Below are 14,963 nucleotides of genomic sequence, written 5' to 3' on the forward strand. Positions count from 1 at the left end.
ATGTGCATCCTTTCATCTTCTTCTTGTGTGGTAAGCAATATTTATCGTATGAGTTCCAAAATTTTATATATATCATGCTTATTTAACGTTCTTGTATTTTACACATGAGCACAAAAGAATAGTGCTAGAAGTCGTAGTTTCTAATGTTGTAATTGTAATGATTTTTGTACAGGTTTTTATATCTAAATCAATGGCATCTTTATTACCGATACTAGTTTTACTATCAAGCACAGCATACTCAGCACACCCGGGGTCCGAGAATCCTATCAAGTCAGCTACGTTCTTATCTGAAAAGTTTGAGATAGGACCTGGAAGGATTGTAGAGAAAGCATTTATAGATATTGACTTTCCAAGGGGGCATATTGGAGTTAAGAGTTTTGATGCTGAACTAGTTGATGAAGAAGGGAATTCCGTACCTTTGCATGAAGCATACCTCCATCATTATTTCATTTTAAAATACTTAGCAAAAAAGAATGTTTCACGCGACCCTAAGGAACATTTTGTGGGTTCTATTCCTGTAAGAAACGCAGGAACATGCAACGGTAATATTCTTTCATATTTTTGGGCTAAGGGAGCTGAATCACGAGGAACACCGTCGAACCTTTTAGACCCATTTGCATTGGAATTAGGTAACCCTGCATCTATTCCATCTGGATATGAAGAGAAATGGCTCACTAACATCATGACCATTGATACACGTGGTGCAATAAATAAAGAATCTTGCACACAGTGCACATGTGAAGCTTACCACCTCCCAAAAGATTTTTATAACACAACAAGGGATTTTAAAGGGAAACTACTGACACCTACTTATAAAGGAGGATTATTTTGTTGCCAAGATGGATTTCAATGCAAATTGGAGAAAGGTTTTCAAGCCCCAACTAGAAAGTTTGCCCTAAGATACAATATAACATGGGTTGATTGGAATGAATTCCAAGTTCCCGTTAAGTTTTATGTACTTGATGTGACCGATCGAGTGACAAGAAATGGCTCACAAACAATCCATGATTGTCAGGTTTGTAGGTTCTTTAGCATATTGCGTTATATAGACTTTTATATTTGAATAAACTTGTAGCTCATCACAATAGTTATTATTTTGTTGGGAACAAGTGGGTAAAAAAGATCTCTCAATTGTTTTACAGATTGATTATAGTATTCCAGCGACTAATGATGGTAGTAAGTATCATGTCGCGAAAGCTGACATACCGATAGAAAAAGGAGGTTATCTCATCTATTGCACCTCTCATATGCATGCAGGTGTTGTTAACGCAACTCTATATGGACAGGTGATGTTTGTCATTTGTTATCATTCTCTTATCACCTTTTATGATTAGTTGGTATAATTAACTTGTGTTTAATATTCTGTTTACTTGATATGTTTCTCAAATGAAAACTTTTCTTTTCTATATTGTATAAAATCTAATATTATAATGCATTCTCGCTTCTAAATATTGTGTTTTTAATTAATTTTAGGATGGAAGGGCATTATGCACTTCAACACCAAAATATGGAACAGGAATGGAACCAGGAAATGAGAAAGGTTACGCTGTTGGAATGTCTGTTACTTATCCGGAACCCGGTTCAATCAAGATCAAGGATGGTGAAACTTTAACTTTAGAATCAAGATATGAAAGCGGATTTCGCACAGGAGTTATGGGACAAATGTATATCTACACAGCAGAAAAACTACCACAATGAACAATTAAAGCACAAAACAATACATCTTTTGCTTGAGAGTTTCTTTTGTTGTATATCAACGAGAATGCAATATCAAAATAAAAGATTCAAAAGAGATAAAATAATTGGAAAGATTCTTTCTATAGGTTTCCACTATGTGAGGACTACACTTGTGATATATAGCATGTTGTGATTGTTTGGTTCAATACCATTCTTATTAAAGGAATTCATCGCCTTGTCAAATGAGATTTGTAATTCTATATTAAACCTATGAATGCCACATAGTGGCTTGGAGCTTGAGTAACTTCCATCACCTCATTTGTATTATAGTTATATTTAGCTCATCATAGTTATGAAATTTAGTCTATTATGAATATTGTAATGTATTCTAAATTGTGCATTTTTTATGAAAAGAAAGTTGACAATCTGCTGAACATACTATCCTCTACTACATTCAAACTCGTCGAAACCTTCGGCGTTGTGTCTTTGGCATTGGCTCATCATCCTAGTATTGAGGATAAATGAGATGATCCCAAACATATGCTCTTGCCCCCAACTACTTTTGAACCTTTTTCATAACAACATCACAACTTTAGCTTCTTCTGCACACTAGTCGAGTTGGAGATCTTCTTATCGGCTCGTCAAGGCATCTTCTAGATCGATTTCGGGATCTCTAGGAATCTGTTCCAACACGCGGTCGATGTTGATGATTGAGTAAACAATCTCTTTTTTTTGTCAATAATGTTTGGAAATTTTTTTTTGACAACAAAAAGAGACTTTATAAATGCAAGAAAGTAGGCACTGGGAACATGCTCACCCAGATAAGCTACAGCAAGGAAAAACAAAGGGAAAGAAATAAACTAAGATACATTACAAATTAAAGATAAAGATAAAGCATAAGTTAATGGATACAAATCATTTTTATAACTGCATTAATTACATTCAAAACATTTTTATAAATGATTGAATACCTGGAATGTTGAGCGCTTTCCTTCTGTCATATAAAATGCCATCACATAAAAGAGACCATGTTTCTCCAAACTTCTTGTGGCCGGGAAATCAAGTTTGTCATCAGCATTCTAGTAAAAAATTTCCTTAGTTGAGTTCCCGATCCAAATTCACTTGAAATTGAAATACCATCCTAATTTCCTTAGTTGAGTTCTCATCAACATTTTGGCTGATTTATGATATTCCATTATTTATTTATTTATAAACAATTCCCTTAATAAATAATGGAAAACGCTTCCGGCAAATACTCTGAGACAATGTTTATCATTAATAAATAATTCCATTATTTATTAGTTATAAATGAAAAAAGTATAACCTCGTTAATTTTATTAGTCTCAGCACGTGAAATTTAATGGATATTTCATAAATGCATTGACTAATTGCTTTTGCTGAACAATTTTTCTGACCAAACCAATAACTGTAATATATGTTATTTGAATGAGACAAAATAATATTGTGGAATTATTTCATAAATGCATTGACTAATTGCTTTTGCTGAACAATTTTTCTGTTTCTTCTTTACTATGGCCGTTTACTATGGCCGTTTAAATTGATTCATTGTTGTGGGCTTTTGGTTGATCCATAGCTCCTTTATATTGGGCTGTGCATGAATTCTACTTTGGAGAGACAATTTAATAGGGGACAAAGAATCAAAATTATAGGGTAATTAGTTTGTGTAATTAACTTATTCAAGTCTTTCTGGCTGTGACACTTGTCAGCCAGAGAGAGGGGTGGGAGGAAAATCATTATGAGAGTGTCATGTGTTAATTTTTTCTGGATAAGGATCTTCTTTTAATAAGTATATAGATTAGGAAAAAGTAATGTGCATATGTAGATAATGAAAATGGAGGGACTGAAATGCATTTTAATTAGGAAAAATATATTAATAAGAGTACAACAAGTACCATAAATATAAAATAACAACTTTGCTTAATCAACAATCACTGATCTTAATAAAAACTAACAACTCAGTATAGTTCTTCATACTGCAACAACATACACATTTGGGATGACCCTCTTTCTTGTCTATTTCTCAATCTTGAGACACTTCTTTTCTAAAACAACACACAACTTATTAAAAACACCGAAGGTATCTTTGCACCAGCACCAGCACCACCATACCAGATTTGCAAATTCCTTTGATGCGCACCCCAACTACTTCTACTCCTGCCATCAACCAATTAAAACCAACTACATTATAAGGAAAAGCTTAAATGAATCTGTGTTCTTAAAATTTTGAAAGTGGTCAAGCTATTTTAAAAAATACATGCATGTGGGCCGTAAAAAAAAATTCATCTACTTAACTCCAGCACTAAGATATGATATGGGTTTGCTTGTCGGGTAATGAAGTTTGCAATGAAGTAAATAGAATGGAAAACACTTCTTTGCAACCTCTGCCCTGCTATTTGTATAAGAGAACATACTCTTTTAAGAATAACTGAATAAGTGATGCTATATGACAGAAAGGGAACAGACTACAAAGAGATGAAAATTGAATTTAAGCTAGAGGTTTTGTTACCATTCAAGGGTAGGTGACTTTTATCTGGGGTTTTAATCTATTGACCAATAGAATTTACTAACTGTGTCTTCTACTGTTAATAATTTATGTTTGAGAAAAAAATGCAGCAGAAATCCAAAAAAATGGTTCCAAAGAGCTCAATTAGCTTGACTGAAGACATAATAGCAGTAATGATCACAGAACTGATATTGTCTGAAGTAATGACATCATAAATGTACATGATTGAACATCAATTTAAAATGATTTAAAGCAAATATAAACAGAGCTATAAATCTCACTTGCTGAGTGTCACGACCCAAAAATCCCAAGCCGTGACCGGCGCACGAACTATCACCCCAAGTCCGGCAAGCCTTTTACCCATAACTCATTTATAACCAATTCGCCATGATAAATACGTCCGCATAAATTTATAAAAAAAACGTCAAAGTCTCCTCTGTATTTCAGTAATCTCAAAATAACATAACCTGCTAAATAATATTCTCCAAAATCCAAAATTTCAAGAAAAGGTACAAAACCAAAATTCGACGTTCAATGTCAACCTTTAAAATTAAAAGATATCGTCAACCCCAAACTAAATTCACCTATGACTCCCTATAGCTGCAGATAACTAGAATCAAGAGAAATAAAATAGCAATGAGGCCACCAGCCGATGGAGGCCTACCAACAAGACAACTGACAATCTGAATCCAGGAACAGCTTGTTACTCAGCTGCTGAAGAATCTGTGGATAAAATAATAAAGGGGTAAGTCACAAAGACTTCGTGAGGATTTAACAACCACCATGAACAGGAAAGGGGAAACATATGAAGCACGAATTTTTCACTATCAGATCAGAGTGTATAATATATATAATATAATAAGAATCATTTCAAATAAGAGATGATCAAACTGTCAAGTTTATAAATAACCATTTCAATGAAACTGAATAAAAATCATGTCGATAATATGAAAGCATTTCAAAATCAGAAATATAATTTAATAGGGTCACACATGTAGAACCGTGAGGCGGCTCCATCTCGTTGATAGCCCTCTCCTCCTAAGGGATGGCCTCTCCGATAGGGGCGGCTCCATCTAACGGATAGCCCTTTCCTCTCTCATATCACATGTCGCATCGTATCATATCATCGGGGGAAGCTACATCTCGTTGATAGCCCTTTCCGTGCACTGGCGGCTCCATCTAACGGATAGCCCTCTCCTCCCGGAATCAAGCTAGCTAGGTGCACCTAGGTCGTTACCTCTGTTAACGGCTACGGGGTTCTATCAAGGATCCCCAAAACCGTTTTCTCAAACCAGTTCAAGTCTCATCAAAAGTCTCAAAATCAACTTTCCAAGTTCTCAATCTCAGTTTCACATAATTTCCAAAATCAAAGCAATATAAATTATTTTCTCATGTCAATTCATAATCAGACTCAGATCAACTTCATAAAACTAGCTTTCAGATAATTCACGAACTGTAAAAACATGTTTCCCCAATTTAAAGAAATATGCAATATAATAAAGTAACCAAATCATCAGTTATCTAATTATTAAAAATAAGCCACAGTGATTGGAAAATCACTCACCACTACCATGAATCAACCACTAAAATGAATCAAGTGGATTGCTCCAGCCACATCATAATACTTGTAACACCCCAATTTCTCAACTGAGGAGTCACATTAGTAACCTAACAAAGTCTAAGGACCAATCTGCAATCCCTAAAAACCAAGGGAATTTTTTTTCTGTAAAACAACTAAACACTTCGGCTAAAAGGTTGGAACATACCATAACTTTATTTAGATAACTTGTTTCCCGATATACAGTAATAATAGTTTACAATACCATAAGTAAGGTTCAGAATAAACATGCGCACTTTAACAGTGGCGGAAGCAAGACTTTAATAACAGAGTTCTCATAAAGTAAAAGAGACTCCAACATAATCCACAAGAAGAGAAGCAAAGCTGCTTCTCATACCTCTACTCCACCGCTTACAACTCGATCTCCAACTCGAGTAGCTATGCCTCGGCGGAAGGATCTCCATCGCCTAATAGCGTTAAGCGCCCAAACAACAAGTAGCAAATAGAAAGGGTTAACTCCATGCAATTACCATGTATAAAAGAGAAAAATCATGCTGTTCGAATTTAATTACCTGGCATGGTAAATAACTAGCAACATAACTCAACTCATATATCAACAACTTAAACATAAATCGGACTCAGATAATAATAACCTCAACAATGTAACATCAAATCAGATATCAATAAACCAATACGAAAATCCAACAACATAGGGTCAGGTGTTAGTTCCCTATAATGCAACTATATGCTGCTAACAAAATGGATCGATCAATATCGTCTCTCAAGACGGGACAATGATAGGACACACCTCCTCATCGCCACTTATAACGTCATACATGACGGGACAATCATAGGACACACCTCCTAATCGCCACTTAACGTCACACAAGACGGGACAATCATAGGACACACCTCCTGATCGCCACTTAGCACCTCGCAAGATGGGACAATGATAGGACACACCTCCTCATCGCCACTTGACTCAAGCCCTATATGCCAAGTCAGACAATAACAAAGCCCACCCAAGGACCAATCCAAAGTAACCACATGTTCCATCCACTAGGAAGCAGTAACGACAGAAACCAGTAAACGGCCGAAGCCTCTCAGAAAACATTTTCCAAATTCAGCATAATAATCATAATCATCTGCCAATCAATATAAACATCTTCATCTCAAACACAGGCAGTGCGATAAAAGCATGCAAGACTCAAAGACGCTCTAAAACCGAGTTACCCTTACCTTCGTGAGTAGAAGTTGGGCATGGAAATTGCGAACCTAGAACAAAGAAAACACAATCATCAACACAAGCTTCACTAGGAGCAACACGATCTACTAATACTAATCGAAATCGTAAAGAAAGCCTCTAAAGCTTCAGAGTTCCTATTTAGGCACAAATTGACAACGGAGACTTCGTTCGCTAAAACGAGCATAACTCGAGCTACAGAACTCAGAATGACACGAAACCGGCGCCAAAATTTCGACAATTGAAAGAGCTACGCAATGGCTCAGGTCATAGAGACCCAAAAATTATTTTTGGACACGGAACCCAAGCAATTAGGTTTCGGCCACTATGGAAAATAGGGTTTTCGAACTTTTTCTTCGATCTAAATCAATTCACAAGGTAGTTTTAGGGTAAAACTAAGGCAAAGAAATTGTCGGAACAATTTTCGGACAATCGGGTCGAAATACGACTATCCAGGGGCATTTTGGTCCAAAATAAAGGCTCAAAACTTCAAAGTTATCAGTTCGGAAAACAAATTTGACAGCATTGATCCTCATGACATCCGTGACAACAAATCCTAAAGGCACGAAGTCAGATTACAGCTTTTCGACAATAAAGTTTCGAAATGTGCGACTAATGGGGTTTTGAATCAATTTTTCAGATCTTGGACAACTGAATCGCAATCGGCGATTACTGACAGAGGTTTTAGACTCATGGGAACATAAGGAACATAACCCAACCAAGAAATCAAGGAAATCGGACAATTTTAGAAAAAGCTCAAAACTGTGAGCACAGAAACGACTTCAGAAACGCAACAGAAACAGTAAACAGAGGTAGGATTCATGCTAGTTACCTCAATACCTAGAAGTAAGGACGAACTGCACGAAGATTGGTCAAGTTTTCGCGAAAATTTCCCCTATCCTCCTCTCTCCTTGCTCGCGGCCTTGAATGGGTGAGAATGAAGAGATTTTGCTTTTTCGAGCTATTTATAGGCAGGTGAAATCGCGGGAAAAATGAAAATTTCGCGATTCCGATTTTTGCAGCACGTCCACCGAGGAATTCTAAGAGAGATTCTGGCGTCAGAATTCCAGAACTCAAAACAATTATCTATGATTTGGGAAAAACGATATCTAAAATCCCAAAGGCGGTGTAAGTTAATCTGTCCCGTTAAACTACTTTTTGCTGTGATGCTCAGGCGACAAAACTTCCTTCTGAAGAAAGATTTGAAATGTCGAAACAAATCTGGCAACGCGGACGGAAACTTCGTTAGAAGTCCCGAATAGAAAAAGTCTTCATCCATCGCTCGAATCTAGGGTTTCGAAGCAAGGAAATTAGCGTCGTCGGACTTCCGAAAAGTGAATACTATCGTGCGTACAGTCTAGAGTTCCGAAATGAAACGCTGGTCGAAGGAAAAATAAAGAAAATCTTTAAATTTTCCAAGGATTCGAAATCTCACTTAAAACGTTGCTCTAAAGCGAAATTAGCCTATTCTGGACACGCTTGCCATAAGGCGGGTGTGCAGACGACTCGCTCTAATTCCTAAAATGACTACGCAACATTCCTCAAGCAATTCCTGAACTTTCTTCTTCATTAATCTTTCTCAAATATCAAACTCCTGTCACGCTTACACTGATTCTACGCGTGAGTCGGAAATTAGCTTGTTCTGAAAATCCAGGTCTTACAATACTACCCCCCAAAAAGAAAGTTTCGTCCTCGAAACTTAAGGCTCAGTGAAGAGTTCCGGATACTGTTCCTTCATCCTCTCTTCTAGTTCCCAAGTAGCATCGCCCGTGATTTGGTTCCAAATCACTTTTACCAGAGGAACCTGCTTGTTCCTCAACTGCTTGATCCTACGTTCCTCAATCCTCATTGGTGCCACTTCAAAAGACAAGTTGTCTCTAAGCTGAATATCATCTTCCTTGATGATGTGAGAGGGAATAGGAATATACTTCCTCAATTGTGACACGTGTAGCACATCATGAATCTTGGAAAGAAAAGGTGGCAACGCAATCCGATAAGCTACTTTACCGACTCGCTCGATAATCTGATACGGTCCAATGAACTTCGGTGTCAGCTTCCTCGACTTTATCGCTCTTCCCACTCCGGTAGTTGGTGTCACGCGAAGAAACACATGGTCTCCCGCCTCAAACTCTAACTCTCTCCGTCGTGTGTCAGCATAACTCTTCTGTCGACTCTGTGACGTCCTCATCTTCTCTTGTATTTGCTTCACTTTCTCAGTAGTTTGTTGTACTAATTCAGGTCCAACGAGAAGATGTTCGCCATCTTGAAACCAACATAAAGGAGTTCTACATCTCCTCCCATACAAAGCCTCATAAGGTGCCATTCCAATACTAGCATGAAAACTGTTGTTATAAGTAAACTCGATCAACGGCAACAGCTCATCCCAGCTTTCTTGACTATCCAGAACACAGGCTCGCAGCAAGTCTTCCAATGACTGTATTGTCCTCTCTGTCTGTCCATCCGTCTGAGGGTGATAGGCAGAGCTCAACCTCAACTTCGTCCCAAGCGCCTCGTGCAACGCCTTCCAGAAATGCGAAGTAAACTTCGGATCTCTGTCAGAAACAATACTCGATGGTACTCCATGAAGTCGTACAATCTCAGCGACATACACTTTTGCAAGTGCCTCCACATTGAACGTGGTCTTCACCGGTATGAAATGTGCTGACTTCGTCAGACGGTCCACAATGACCCAAATGGAATCAAATCTCTTCCTCGTAGCTGGCAAAGCTACCACGAAATCCATAGAGATACTGTCTCACTTCCACTCCGGCACATCAAGTGACTGTAACATACCCGCAGGCTTTTGATGTTCTATCTTCGCCTTCTGACATGTCAGACATGCCGCCACAAACTCTGCTACATTCTTCTTCATTCCTGGCCACCAAAAATTCAACTTTAGATCTTGATACATCTTTGTCGATCCCGGATGAATACTCAATCTGCTCTTGTGACCTTCGTCAAGAATCATCCTTCTCAACTCCATGTCCAATGGTACGCAGACACGTCCTTTGCAACGCAGAATGTTGTCGGTTCCTACCTCAAAATCCGGCGCTTTTCCCAAAATGATCAAGTTCCGTTTCTCGATCAGCTCCTCATCTAACAGTTGTTTCACCTTGATCTCGTTCAGAAAATCACTAGTGATCGTCACCATCCCAAAGCTCAATTTTCCAGGTGTCACTTGCATACCCAAACTGAGGTCGCGAAAAGTCTCGATAAGTTCCAATTCCTTAATCATCAACGATGAAACATGAATTGTCTGGCGACTCAGTGCGTCTGCTACAACATTTGCTTTTCCTGGGTGGTACAGCAAAGTGAAATCATAGTCCTTGATGAATTCCACCCAACGCCTTTGTCTCATATTCAGATCCTTCTGATCGAACAGGTACTTCAGGCTCTTATGATCACTAAAAACAGTGAAAGTGCTCCCATAAAGATAGTGCCTCCAAATCTTGAGCGCAAATACCACAGCCGCTAACTCCAAATCGTGCGTAGGATAGTTCCGTTCATGTATCTTCAATTGCCTTGAAGAATAAGCCACAACCTTTCGGTGTTGCATCAACACACAACCCAAACCTTGGTACGAAGCATCGCAGTAAACCTCGTAGGGTTCCTTCTCTTGTGGTAATGTCAGAACTGGCGCGGTCGTCAAACGCTTCTTCATATCTTGGAAACTCTGTTCACAATCCTCTGTCCAAGCAAAAGGTTGGTTCTTCCGGGTGAGTTTCGTCAATGGTCCTGCAATCTTAGCAAAACCTGCGATGAATCGTCGGTAATATCCAGCTAAACCGATGAAACTCCTTATATCTGTCACAGTCTTAGGACGCTCCCATGCAAGTACCGCTTCCACTTTACTGGGATCCACAGCAATACCCTCCTTTGAGATGACATGTCCTAAAAACTTTACTTCTTCGAGCCAAAATTCACACTTTGTCGCGTTAGCATACAGTACCTTATCCCGAAGAACTTGTAATACTTGACGTAGATGTTCCTCGTGTTCTTCACGATTCCTCGAGTAGATCAAGATGTCGTCGATGAACACCACAACGAAGCGATCCAAGAATGGATGAAAGATCCTATTCATGTAGTCCATGAATACAGCTGGTGCATTCGTAACTCCAAACGGCATCACCAAGTACTCATAGTGCCCATAGCGTGTCCTAAACGCCGTCTTTTGAATATCCTCATCCTTGACTCTAATCTGGTGATATCCCGATCTCAGGTCAATCTTCGAGAAAATAGCAGCACCCTTCAACTGATCCATCAAATCGTCAATCCTTGGCAACGGATAACGGTTCTTTATCGTGACTTTGTTCAACTGTCGATAATCCACACAAAGTCGCGATCTTCCGTCTTTCTTCTTCACAAGCAGCACTGGCGCTCCCCACGGAGAAACGCTAGGTCGGATAAACCCCTTCTTGGTTAAATCTTCGAGTTGACTCTTCAGCTCAGTCAGTTCTGCCGGTGCCATACGATACGGTGCGATTGATATAGGTCCAGTGCCTGGGACTATATCAATTGTGAACTCCATATCTCTGACCGGAGGTATTCCAGGTACGTCTTCGGGGAACACATCCTCGAAATCTTGCACAACAGCAATTCCGTGTACTCCATTCTCCTTAGCTTCCACCACGGTTGTAGACATGAGAGAACTCAAAGCTCCTTTCCTCAAAGAAAGCTTTGAAAAGTACGAGTTCAGGAACTCAGCGAGTCCAGCATCGGGAAAGATAACTACCTTATTGGCGCAATCAAGAAGAACATGATGGTGGGACAACCAATCCATGCCTATGATCACATCCAATCCCTTGAGAGGTAAACAGATTAAGTTTGCTACAAACTTCTTATCTAGGTACATCCAAGGACATTCCAGACATGCAGTGTTAGTTACTAGACTCTTAGATGCAGGGGTAGACACTGTCAAGTCAAACGGTAGCTTTGACACTTCTAGCTTTAACCTTGCCGCACAAGCTATATCTATAAATGAATGCGTAGCACCAGAATCAAATAGCGCGATAAGGGAATTACCCGCAATCTCGCATGTACTGCGGATCAGACCATCGTCTTCCTCAGCTTCAGTTCCACTGATCGAGTAGACCCTTCCACCAGCAGTAGGCCTCCTAGCCCCAGCAACATTTGCAGCAGCCTCAACTTTAGGAATCCTGCACTCTGCAGCAGTGTGGCCTGGCTTGTTGCAGTTCCAACACGCCGCAAGACTCTCAGAACAGTGGTTGGCATAGTGCCCCTTTTTGTTGCACCTGAAGCAAGTCACATCCTCCCGATTCCCAGATGGGGTTCTTAGTGCAATTGCATTTCCACCAGTAGGATAAAAGGACCCAGAAGTTGTCCCCCTACCCTGAGGACGAACATACGGCTTCTTCTGGAAATGCCTACCCTTGTCACCTCTTCCTTGGTTAGTCCTAGCCGGACCTCCACTTCCTTGGTAAGGCTTGTTCAGACCTTGGAATTTGCCCCTTGCATTATCAATGGCCTCAATCCCCTTGGTCTTCTCCACCAGCACTTGGTAGCGATTCAGTCCTAGTGGTTGCACCGCCCTCTGCAGCTCATAACACAGCCCCTCAATGAATCGCTCACACATGTAGCCTTCATCAATCTGTCCTCTAAAGTAACGGAAGTGTTTAGCCAACGACTCCAACTTTGCAGCATACTCAGCAACGGTCATGCCTCCTTGACGGAGTCTCAGAAATTGTGCTTCCTTAGCGGCTCTAGCACTTCTAGGAAAGTACTTGTCCAAGAAAGCTCCACGGAAACACTCCCAAGTGATGGCTTGATGGTCAGCCTCCATCATAGCCCTAGCCCCACGCCACCAATACTCAGCTTCACCCGTTAGCAGGTAGGTTGCATAATCAACTTTCATCTCTGCAGTTGTACGCAAGAAGGTAAAGATCTTCTCCAACTCTTGGAGCCATAAGTCAGCTTCTTCCGGATCGAAGCCCCCAGAGAACTTCGGCGGATCCTGACGCTTGAAATCATTCAGACCCCTGGTCTGAGCAGCAGCTAATTCACGTTCCTCCCGCTGAACACGGCGAGCATTCTCTTCAGCTTGGTTTTGTGCAGCCACCAAAGCAGCAGTAGCAGCACGTTGAGCTTCAGCTTCCTCCCTTGCAGCAGTGTTAGTAACTTGTTGTGCCATAAGGGCAGTCAGATTAGCAATAGCTTGCTCCATCGGATTCATGCTGTCTGAACCTTGAGTCTCGATCGGTTGTGGAAACCTCCTGTTCCTGTTTTCATGAACAGTCAAAGACCACAACAGATACTCAGGCCAGAACAACACAAAGTTCTATAATAACTAACTATGTATATACTTATATCAAATGTATAATTAACAATAACTAGCATAAGGTTATTCACTTACGAATAACCTTCAAAAATAATCTATATAAACAGTAATCAAGCACACTCTTCCTCCGATTGACACCCCATCAATCGGTCTCAGAGTTCAAACATCTTAAGCAGGCACTCTACCCAAAAGCTCTGGTTTTCTAGACCAAAGCTCTGATACCACAATTGTAACACCCCAATTTCTCAACTGAGGAGTCACATTAGTAACCTAACAAAGTCTAAGGACCAATCTGCAATCCCTAAAAACCAAGGGAATTTTTTTTCTGTAAAACAACTAAACACTTCGGCTAAAAGGTTGGAACATACCATAACTTTATTTAGATAACTTGTTTCCCGATATACAGTAATAATAGTTTACAATACCATAAGTAAGGTTCAGAATAAACATGCGCACTTTAACAGTGGCGGAAGCAAGACTTTAATAACAGAGTTCTCATAAAGTAAAAGAGACTCCAACATAATCCACAAGAAGAGAAGCAAAGCTGCTTCTCATACCTCTACTCCACCGCTTACAACTCGATCTCCAACTCGAGTAGCTATGCCTCGGCGGAAGGATCTCCATCGCCTAATAGCGTTAAGCGCCCAAACAACAAGTAGCAAATAGAAAGGGTTAACTCCATGCAATTACCATGTATAAAAGAGAAAAATCATGCTGTTCGAATTTAATTACCTGGCATGGTAAATAACTAGCAACATAACTCAACTCATATATCAACAACTTAAACATAAATCGGACTCAGATAATAATAACCTCAACAATGTAACATCAAATCAGATATCAATAAACCAATACGAAAATCCAACAACATAGGGTCAGGTGTTAGTTCCCTATAATGCAACTATATGCTGCTAACAAAATGGATCGATCAATATCGTCTCTCAAGACGGGACAATGATAGGACACACCTCCTCATCGCCACTTATAACGTCATACATGACGGGACAATCATAGGACACACCTCCTAATCGCCACTTAACGTCACACAAGACGGGACAATCATAGGACACACCTCCTGATCGCCACTTAGCACCTCGCAAGATGGGACAATGATAGGACACACCTCCTCATCGCCACTTGACTCAAGCCCTATATGCCAAGTCAGACAATAACAAAGCCCACCCAAGGACCAATCCAAAGTAACCACATGTTCCATCCACTAGGAAGCAGTAACGACAGAAACCAGTAAACGGCCGAAGCCTCTCAGAAAACATTTTCCAAATTCAGCATAATAATCATAATCATCTGCCAATCAATATAAACATCTTCATCTCAAACACAGGCAGTGCGATAAAAGCATGCAAGACTCAAAGACGCTCTAAAACCGAGTTACCCTTACCTTCGTGAGTAGAAGTTGGGCATGGAAATTGCGAACCTAGAACAAAGAAAACACAATCATCAACACAAGCTTCACTAGGAGCAACACGATCTACTAATACTAATCGAAATCGTAAAGAAAGCCTCTAAAGCTTCAGAGTTCCTATTTAGGCACAAATTGACAACGGAGACTTCGTTCGCTAAAACGAGCATAACTCGAGCTACAGAACTCAGAATGACACGAAACCGGCGCCAAAATTTCGACAATTGAAAGAGCTACGCAATGGCT

General features: G+C 39.9%; 1 protein-coding gene across 1 annotated transcript; it reads left to right on the plus strand.

The window, feature by feature from the left end:
* LOC130743486 (uncharacterized) lies at positions 1-1,698 on the plus strand. Its single transcript, XM_057595738.1, has 4 exons — positions 1-30; positions 173-1,015; positions 1,143-1,286; positions 1,474-1,698. The coding sequence occupies exons 1-4, from the start codon at positions 1-3 to the stop codon at positions 1,696-1,698; spliced, it is 1,242 nt and encodes a 413-aa protein (XP_057451721.1).
* The last annotated feature ends 13,265 nt before the right edge of the window (positions 1,699-14,963 follow it).

The sequence above is a fragment of the Lotus japonicus genome, chromosome 3 (assembly GCF_012489685.1).
Source record: "Lotus japonicus ecotype B-129 chromosome 3, LjGifu_v1.2".
Taxonomy (NCBI): domain Eukaryota; kingdom Viridiplantae; phylum Streptophyta; class Magnoliopsida; order Fabales; family Fabaceae; genus Lotus; species Lotus japonicus.